This window comes from Triticum urartu, unplaced genomic scaffold (genome assembly GCF_003073215.2).
Source record: "Triticum urartu cultivar G1812 unplaced genomic scaffold, Tu2.1 TuUngrouped_contig_6738, whole genome shotgun sequence".
Classification (NCBI taxonomy): Eukaryota; Viridiplantae; Streptophyta; class Magnoliopsida; order Poales; family Poaceae; genus Triticum; species Triticum urartu.
Window position 1 is genome coordinate 880 of NW_024117523.1, and position 10405 is coordinate 11284.

At 44.9% G+C, this 10405-nt stretch overlaps 1 protein-coding gene across 1 annotated transcript; it reads left to right on the top strand.

The window, feature by feature from the left end:
• The first annotated feature begins 1489 nt into the window (after positions 1-1489).
• Positions 1490-5474, top strand: LOC125531031 (probable protein phosphatase 2C 21). The gene is made up of 10 exons (XM_048695441.1): positions 1490-1923; positions 2035-2104; positions 2531-2636; positions 3043-3163; positions 3383-3502; positions 3600-3768; positions 3852-3928; positions 4016-4068; positions 4735-4789; positions 5026-5474. Exons 1-10 carry the CDS (start codon positions 1819-1821, stop codon positions 5395-5397), a joined length of 1248 nt encoding a protein of 415 aa, XP_048551398.1. The 5' UTR covers positions 1490-1818; the 3' UTR covers positions 5398-5474.
• Positions 5475-10405: the final 4931 nt, after the last annotated feature.

Sequence of the window (10405 nt, forward strand, 5' to 3'; positions counted from 1 at the left end):
ATAGTCATAAGCTATACTGAGTCTGCACATATGCTTACTGTCATATGCCCAAAAAAGTGGCATGTGGTCTGCTTTTTGAATTGTTTTACTGAGATTTTTATGCTCAAATACATTCTGCAGATATATTCATAGCCATAAGCTAAACTGAGTCTGCACATATGCTTACTGTCATATGCCCAAAAAAGTGGCCTGCTTTTTTCATTGTTTTACTGACATTTTTATGCTCAAATACATTCTTCAGATATGTTCAGTCATAAACCAAAAAAATGAGTGGCCTGGGATTCGAACCCAGACCGTGCTAGCAACAACCCACACCATCTAGCCACTCGGGCAGTGAGACTAATTTGTTCAGTTACGTGTACTCAAGTCTTTTGTACCAACTATTTGTACCATCTCTTTCCTTTGCTCCGCCGCCCGTACGTCTGACAGATGTAAGAGATACGCGCCGGCGACACCCGTGACTACTCCCACTTTCGCAAGCTCATTCCCGCCATCCAGTACTTCTTCCAAAGCCATTTCCCGCCATTAGCCCGCTCGCCACAGTGTTATTTCCCGCCCTCGACGCACGCTATATAAACACGCTGGTGACCGGGTTTTGGTGGGGCCACTGTCAGCAAGGACATTTTTGTGCAAAAGAAAATGAGTGCAGGGAGGTCTGTGCAAAAACACCATGCATGCGACTCCTTGAAATGGCATGTGTCACTGACAGTGGGCCTCTGCTTGTGTGGCATGCCATGTCATCGGTAAATACGCGGGCAGTCAACGAGAGTGACCGTATATGAACCTAGACGCAAGTTAACTGATCGGAAATCCGTATTTTTAAAGTTGTAGCACTAAACTGCACATCCAACGCAAGTTTAGTGACTACCAGTGATATTACCTCTTTTCTTTTTGCCTGAAGATTTGGATCCAACCCCTGTTCCTATCGCCTGTTTCTTGCGATGCGTTAACCTTTTCAAGTTTGTGGACGGGGAGGCTAAACAGCACCGAAACTCCGTGGTGATTTCATTCTCTTCCATTCTATTTAGTTCCTTTTTGCTGCTGCTGCTGCTTTTCATCTTGCATTCGGTGGCGAGTTCCCGGGAGAAGAGGAGGCTACAGAGCGGCCGGAATCCACCGTCGATCCCCGTTTCGCTCTCTTCCGCATCTTTTTTTTCTGGTGGGTTCTAATCTTCTATTAGTTCCTGGGGCGGCGGCTCATTGTGGGTTCGTTGTTGGAGTGTCACGAGCACAACGGGGATCTCTGTTCCTACGCGCTTCTCCATTGGAACTGGATCCCCTTATCGCTCCTGTTGCCGTTGTTCGTGGCAAGGGCAACTAGACTATTATGGTGTCCAAAAATCACGGTTTTCCCCCTTTGCAGCATGTGGATTCGCACTCTCCTTTGTTCCCAATCTGCCCGCTCCGTTCGTCCTTCCGCTCTCATACTGCTAATTGAAGTCCTCAATCCATCCCCCTGTTTTTTCTTCCTTGATCTTCAATATGCCTGATCCTTCTCATCCAAAAGAGGGTTCCTTTGTTCTATATTGGTTTCTTCTTCCAAACTCTGGGCTTAGTTCTACTCTCACTTCGAGTGTGCCGGCCTGAGTTATTTGGCGATGTTGACTGTAAATCATGTATTAGTTTGATTCAGCTGGATTATATTCGGTGAAAGCCCTGAATTGTGTACTGTTTATGCATTTTTTTCTGATTATATCCACCCAGGGGCTCTTAAATCCAAGTTGTGTTAGTACATTTAGTTTACAAGTAATTAGTTTTCGCTGATAAGGATTTCCATGTTATATTTTGTACTGAATCTTTCAGCAGTGTGACCCGGCAATGGGGAAGGCAATAACATATAAGCGTACTCGAAGAGCAGAGAATGACGTAACCAGGTATGGGGCATCATCTATGCAAGGGTGCCGTGATGAAATGGAAGCTACTGTAAGTTCTAATTCAGTACTTTAGAGAATCATTGAGATGATAGGTCTATGTATTATCGATTTTGTTTGCCATTACAGTATTGAATTTGATTCTTACCTGTCTTGTTTGCAGTGGGCATCTCACGTACATCTACTTGATTATGCGCCCACATTATTCTTTGGTGTTTATGATGGCCATGGAGGTTTGATATCTATTCTGATACTCTTAGAACATAATAAAAGAAGTTATTATAGTAATCTAATAGAATTAATAGTTATCCAAAGATACGTTTCATGTGCATCTGTGTATTACACTATTCATGCATATGCTTTGAATGTGCATTATTTATTATAATTATGAGCTGTCAATTAAATATAAATTGTGAGGGGCCAAACATTTATTTGATCTGTTTTTGGGAAAGGAGTTGGAGGGTGGTATGTTAGCACTACTATGCTCAGAACTTCAGTGAGTTTTCTGTACAGCGATACACACATTTTCTATTACTGTATCACACATGAGCTTGTGATGATTTTTACACTGTTTTGCATGAGTTTGTACATGAGTGTGTTTGATTCAACCCTTGTTTTCTGTTATGTATGTTTGTTGAGTTGAATCTTTTTTCTCTTAGGAGCGGAAGTAGCATCTTATTGTTCGAGGAAGTTTCATGAAGAGCTTAAAAAGGATCCAAGCTATGTCCTCAATCTGCCTGGCGCATTGAAGAATGTGTATTCCAGGTTATTTAGATGATTAAATCATGTACTCTACATTTTAGGCAAGTATGGAGAGCCATATATGGAACATGTGTTGGGGCGTTTACGATATCGGCAGAGGCATGACATTTAAACAATTATAGATTTTAACTATAAAATGGAAATATTTGAAATTTCATTACACAATATGATCAAATATGGCCTACACAAGAGACATCGTTAAGTGTCTCTACATATATGTTCACATAATTGGCACCCATATATATGCACTTCCTTTACAATATTGAAAGGTGGACGGGACAATGCTATGTTGGTGTTTGAGAAAGTACCAATGTTGTACCCATTCTCTACATAGATGCAATTGCTAAATAAGTTACTTCTCGTTGGATGTGTTGATGTTGAAAATGCAATTATTGTATGCTTGTTACAGCATTGATGAGAAGTTGCAAGAATCAGATGAATGGAGGAGGGACTTGGCTTATTCTCCTGACATCAGAAATTTGATAAGGTGGCTATGGACTGATGTTTGTGGTGCTAACTGGCTCCCCAAGGTGATACTGGATGTTTTTAAAACGGAGATACCGCATGACAAATAACCCTTTTCCTGTGTTTGATTTTGACGTTACATTGTTTGCTTCTTTTATCGAAGGGCACATCGACCAATTCCCTCCCTGATGGCGGCACTCGCTGCTTCTTTCTTTATAGCCTAATTTTCCATTCGGTTTTGACTCTTTTGCGTAGTGTATCTCAGTTTGGAATTTGTTCTTCAGGCACCTTATCTGCCCCCTCTACATGAAGGAAGCACAGCATGCGTGGCTGTCATCAGGGGCAACCGTATCTATGTTGCAAATGTGGGCGATTCCCGTTGTGTGATCTCAAGGAATGGTCAGGTATAGTGAACGGTCATGTGGGGCAATACTATTATGTCATAATCAAGGCATTCAAGTGGTGCTTGACAGTTTTCCTACATCAAATTTTTATGGCAAGGCAATTGATCTCTCGATGGATCACAAACCAAACTACCGACATGAAAGGAAGAGAATTGAAAAGGCAGGAGGACAAGTGCGCATGGATGATATCCCAAAGAAAGTTATGGCTGACATGAAGTTGGGCATCCATCGCATTGAGGGAATATTACACATATCCAGATCGATTGGTATATTCTTTATTTTATTTCGCTGACATTTGTGTGTACAATCTATTCATTGCTGATGGGCATTTTGACTTCATACATCTCAGGTGATTTTCAGTTCAAGCAGGACCTGACTTTGTCGCGTCAAGATCAAATGGTGACATGTTGTCCAGACATATGTGATGTACGTTTGCAACTCTATTGGTTAAGCTCTGTGTACATTTGTTTCTGATAGGTGTGGTCTTATGGAAATGATCTTTTGTTTTTCTAGGTGCCGATAACAAATGATACTCAATTTTTTGTTATAGCAAGTGCAGGTATCTGGTAAGTCTGAGCTAAAAATAACATAAGAGGCTGTTTCATTATGACTTAATTCTAAGTACAATACTTGATCTATAGTGAACTTACTCCCAATTACTATTTTTTCGTGCTTGTTTCATGGTAGGCTTCATTAGTATTTATCACCAGATGTTTATAACATTTTGGTTTAGTTAAGTTTGATCTGCCTGGTACTTACTACAATGGTCTGAGTTTCTTCATCGTGATGTGGAATTCAGTTTTCCATTTCTCGAACTGTAGGATATTAAATTGTTTCCCGAGTTCAAGTTAGTGAAAGAAGCAACATTTGCCAATTCCTAGGTTAACTAGTTCTCTGTAGTGTGTACAGAATTAATTAAATTTGATGGTTCCGTACAATGTTGATTTTCTATTTGGAGATGACAGATTGGTATGTTTGCTTCCTCTTCTTAACCAACTTAGTGCTTAATGAAAGATTTATTCCAATAGGAGTTGTGCCAAGTTTTCTTTTCATTCAGAAGAATGCTAAAACTAATAAGTGAGCAAGGCCACCTTACCAGTCACCACGATCTGATATGCAGCCACTATTTCAAAGGGACATAATTTTGTTCCCTTGTTTCGTACTAATATAATTTCGTTTGTACTATATATTACCATAACAAAGTTACACACTTCTTGTTTTTTTTTCTGCAGGGATGTCATGACAAGTCGGCAGGTGGTTAATTTTGTACACCAATGCTTGCAATCGGTGAGTCTTCTTTCTTCTTAAAAAAAATCTGCTTGTAACTAGGAGTGATACTGTATTTAAAATAAACATCCTACTGGATGAAGAAAAATTTATTGGGTAGCATAATGTTGTTCAAGGAATGACTCCACGCATGCTAATACTTGGTACCTATTATATATTCTATGCCTGGGTTGATTTTCATTTTCTCATGGAATTGTCGTTCCTATTGCTTCTGACATATTGCGTGATCAACGCAGGAGGAGAAAGATCCGGGAACCATCTATGAAAAACTTCTTGATTCATGCCTGCGCGAGGGCTCAAAGGAGAATTTGACCATTATACTGGTTCAATTCAAGGCCACCGCCCATGGTGGAGCTGAAGCCAATGTTGCTCATGGTGGAGCTGAAGCCAATGGTGCCCATGGTGGAGCTGAAGCCAACGTCGCCCATGGTGGAGCCGATCGCGACACGGGAACTGATGATATCGAGAGCAAAGGGTCAGGTAGCCGCAGCCCTAAGCCCTTAGAGATCGAGGCCCAGGAATCTGGCTCCAAAAAAGAAAGTGCGCCGAGGATGCTTCAGCTGGGGTTGGCTAAAGCACGAGGAATGCTAGGTGTGCCCACAGTTTGATCAAGAAGAGAGGTGATCCTGAGCTGAGAAGGATTTACAATGTTGTTTTTGCTCTTTGTCGGAGATAGAATTATGTGTTAGACTCACTCAATAGGGTGTGAGCAGTTGCTTCGTTGTGTTGTTGGTTTTGCTTGAGCGCCACTTGGATTCACTCTCTTGTTCTGATTTTGGATATTGAAGATGCTTAATGGGGTATGCAGGCTTCCTGCCTTCATGATAATTCTTTTATGCTATGCAATGCAGTAGCATTATGCTCTAGTTTTTTTCGGTGTGCATTTTGGATGAAGATATTAGACAGTAATCGGCAGTATATAACGACTGTTATTAATCGGCCTTGACTTACGTATCAGTTAGCTTTGAATGCCAAGAGCGGCAGCAGCAATGCATCGCAAGTCCATGGAGGAAATTCAACGACGACCTCGCGATGGCAAACGTTTCAGTTTCAGTACCATTCTCTTACGAACCCGAACACTAAAATTGAACGGGAAAAGGTTATAATCAACCGATTGATTTCTTGCGTGGCATCAGCCGCCCACTCCACCGTTCGATTCCACTCGCGTGTGTACCGTGATGAGAGCGCCGCATGCAGGCTTCTGTGCATGATGCGGGTCCCCACTACTACGACGCCTATACTAGTACATTTCATTTTTAAATTCAACGCCTGGTACTTTTTGCTACTACGTATGACGTGGTGATGTTTGCATCAACATGTACCAGTTGCTTTGCTAATAGTCCCTTGATGGGGTATTACTTGAGAAGTAATTATTGCGTCCATTCTTCTAAAGACAGAGTAGGCGTGTCCTCTACTAGCAAAAATAATTATTGCGGGCATCTGTGATGGCCACGCTTCGCTGCTGTGAGTAGGTAGCGCAATGCTGCCGTCCTTGTCGTGATCGGGATGTGCCATGCTGCAATAGTCAGTCGTAGTTGTTGCGTATGAACACGTGGCACTGCAATGGTGAGTCGTCATTGTTGTGATCAATGCGCGCGATGCTGCAATGGTTGGTCGTAGTTGCTGAGAGTGGGACACGCGACGCTGCAAGGACCGGTCATCATTGTTGCGGTCGAAACGCAAGATGCTGCAAGGACCGGTCATCGTTGTTGCGGTCGGAACGCAGGATGCTGCAATGACCGGTCATCGTTGTTGCGGTCGGAACGCAGGATGCTGCAAGGACCGGTCGTTGTCGCTACTATGGGATGCACGATGCTGCAACGGTCGGTTGTCATTGCTGCGGGCGCGCGGTGCTCAAAGGACCGGTCGTCGTTGATGTGATCGAAACACACAACGCTGCAACGACCGGCCATTGTCATTGCGATCGGGTGCACGATGCTGCAATGGCTGGGTGTCACTGGTGCAGACGCGCGACGCTCCAATGATCGGGCGTTGTTGTTGCGATCGTAACGCATGACGCTGCAAGGACCGGATATGCATGACGCCGCAATGGCCGGTTGTCATTGCTGAGGACGCATGACGTTGCAATGGCCGGTAGTCCTTGTTGCAGACGCACAACGCTGCAATGGTCGATCGTCGTTGTTGTGGTCGAGACATTGTCATTGCGATCGGGTGCACGATGCTGCAATGGCTGGTTGTCACTGCTGCAGACGCGCGACGCTCCAATGATCGGGCGTTGTTGTTGCGATCGTAACGCATGACGCTGCAAGGACCGGATATGCATGACGCCGCAATGGCCGGTTGTCATTGCTGAGGACGCATGACGTTGCAATGGCCGGTAGTCCTTGTTGCAGACGCACAACGCTGCAATGGTCGATCGTCGTTGTTGTGGTCGAGACATGTGACACTGCAATGGTTGATTGATGTTGCTGCGAGCAAGGTGCAAAACGCTGCAAGAGAGGACCTCCACTGCCGCAAGGAACAGTTAATATTGTTGCAAGAGGGGCGTGACATGCTACCGGGGTCGGCAGCCAAAACTGAAAAGCCCCTCCACCGAAGCTCCACGCCGGTCGACGTTAGCTTTATAGCAGTGCAACTAAGCCGGACGGCCCAACTGTAACAAACTTCTTCCTGCGTGTGAGTCACTACTCGTTTATCACGACCTTTGTAAATACTTGCTAGATCCATTGCAATTTTTTTATGCTTTTTCCTTTATTTCTACGGTGTATACCTCATTGCAATCTTGTAAAGAAATTGCGTTGCATAAGATTGTTTATTTTAACACTTTGTTGGGGAGTTGTTTTATGCGATGGGGCCCAGCCACCTGACCATCGCATGTTGCTTTGCGAATCACAAGCAAGGTTCGTACCGTGTGTATGTGTGAGCAGCTATTTGAGTGGTCCCAAACGCCCCAAGGCCGTGAAAACATGCCAATCATCGCATCCGACTTTTCCGCGCTCTGCCCACCGAAACTGCTAGGAGACGTCAGATTTGGGCAGATCAAACGGTGGTCGAGGCGGCTTAATTTTGGCTGTTATCAGCCGATTGATCGGTAGCAGCCGCCAAATTGAACTCCCAAAAATCTGCTTCTATAAAACCCAGTGTATTACGACTTGGGAGCCTCGTTTGTAAACAATCCTCAAAATCTGACCCCCTAAAAATCACAATTTCAAACTCGATCTTTCCCGTATTTTTCATCATATGCCATATGATTATGCACTTCATAAAAAATACTGGAAATGATATATATAAACATAAACTCCTTAACTACAAGTTGCCATTAATTCAGAGGATGATGACCCTATCAAATTTGAGCTAATCTCAACTAGTTAAAGCAAAATATATCCTAAAAGAACCAAAATTAAAGGTAATACAATAAGAGAAGATTAGCTTCTGGACCGCCGTCCAAGTCCCTGCTGCCAGAGTCCAAGGAGAGGATGATGACGTCGTTGGTGGTTGACGTCATCACTGCTACCTCATCCTCCCTTCCAGCTGCTGCCTCCTCTTGGTATGGTCCTTCCAAAGCTCATCCCATGCCTGGTCATGGGCGGCTTGTAATACCACCAGGGCCAAGAGGTGCTCGTGGTACCAGAGCTTGCGATGGTACTCTGCCTTCTACTCTTGCGACAACCGTTCAACTACGAGTCATCCCATGTTGGCAACATGCTCGCTCGACACTTCCCCAGCCACTCCTCCTTGAAGCGCCCCGCCGCTTCCCCACGCCACCGCTCATCGTCGTGGGAAGGGTAGACTGAGCGGAAGAGAACGTGCTTGTCCTCCTCGAGCTCCATCTCATTGAGCCCCTTTGGCTAGAGTAGTGCTGCTTCCATCACCGTGTTTTCCTGCGAGCACCTCTGCCACTTTCTTTGCCCTATCTAAAAAATGGAAGGCCAGATCCCACTTTCTTTAATAGAGCGGGCACCACGTCCTTCGCACCGGAGGAATCCATATTCATGGCTGCTGGTGCTAGGGGGACCACGAGGTGGCACCTCCACTATAGAAACTGGGCGGGCATCGCGGAGAGGCTCCTCGCCATCTTCGTATGTCGCAATTGAGGAGAGGGATAGGTAACAGGGGAGAGGACACCACCACGGCACCACCGTCTGATGGAGAGGGGATGTAGGAATGAAATATGTATACCAGAGGAGGGGGTGTGATTTAAATTTTCTTTCGGGAAACTTCAAATATCTCAGACACAACAATGGAAGTAACTAGACAGGAACAAGTCTAGGAATGAAAACTATCGAAGGAAAACTAAAGCATACATCGAGAGACAATCACATGGTCTAACCATAATTCAAGACAGAGTACTGAAAGTAAATAGGGTATAGAGGTGACCAGTGATGCTCGATGATGATAGGGTATTTATTTGACCAGTTCATTCTTCTGCAAAAGTGCTACGTCTGGTTGGAGGAACTTGTGATTGAACATAGAAGATAAACCCTCTTCCTTCTGTTCTCCCCGACAATTAATTCGTCAACCAGTGTCGATTACTCGTGGTAGATGCTTGAGATAATATCCAAACCTTCACATAATTTGTCTTCATGGACCATAATTACTCTTGGTCACTGAAGAACTTGACACCTAACCGTCTAGAGAGTTGACAGTTCTCAAGAGTAATAGGCGGAGCATACTAGACTTAGATTCCAGTGAAGCTAGACCACTCTCTAATTTTTCGGCTCTGCGTTTTTCTCTCGGTGGAATATAAACTCAAATAGCTTGGAGGGAGCACTACAAAAAAGACACATCCGTGACATTTTGGCCCGAACGAAAAGTTTTTCTGTCATGCGATGACACTTCTATGACGATAATTGTGACAAAAACATGTATCATCATAGATTTGGTGGGCTCCTACTTGTATGACAAAAAATCATGACAGAAAATGGGCTTTTCGTCCTGGGTGGGCCGGAGACGCACCTGTATGACATTCTTTGGGCCTCCCATGAAGGAAAAATCATGGTAGAAGTGAAGGCGAGGAAAATATAGGGGAGTTCCCGGTTACATTGGGTGGTCGGAGCCGAGCGATGCACTGTGGTTTGCGTGTTTCTCTCGTGTACGCGCATGTATGCGAGGCGTTGGCTAACTGAACCCGACCAATCGCACTAGCTACGTTGCTGATCTGAGTGATCGATCCCTTGGATGTTAACTGAACTCGAGCGATTCCTTCGCTGCTGACTGAATCCGAGCGATTCCTTCGCTGCTGGTGCTAACTAAACCCGCACGAACGATCACTCCTGCTGCTTACTGAAGCCGATTGAGCCTCCGTGCGAGACGTAGCCAACCAGTGTTGGGTTGCCTCTCGATGAACAGTGACCATTGCTACCGTGCGTGCGGCACGTAGAACGAGACAAGACGTGGTGAGTCGAGTCGATTGGTTGGCTCTCAATGAACAGTTCTCCATGGGGGTTGGATTAACAGGACCCCGTGGTAGTAGGCGGTTGCCGCTGGATGAACAAGACCCCTAGGAGGCCGCTGCACCACAGCCGGTTGGGGTGGATGAACAGGACCCCGTGAGGGCTGGATGACAGTAGCCGATAGAGGAAGGATGAACAGTAGCCCGTGGATGAACAGTGGCTGGGGGGGGGGGGAGGAAGTCGACGGTGGATGAACAGTAGC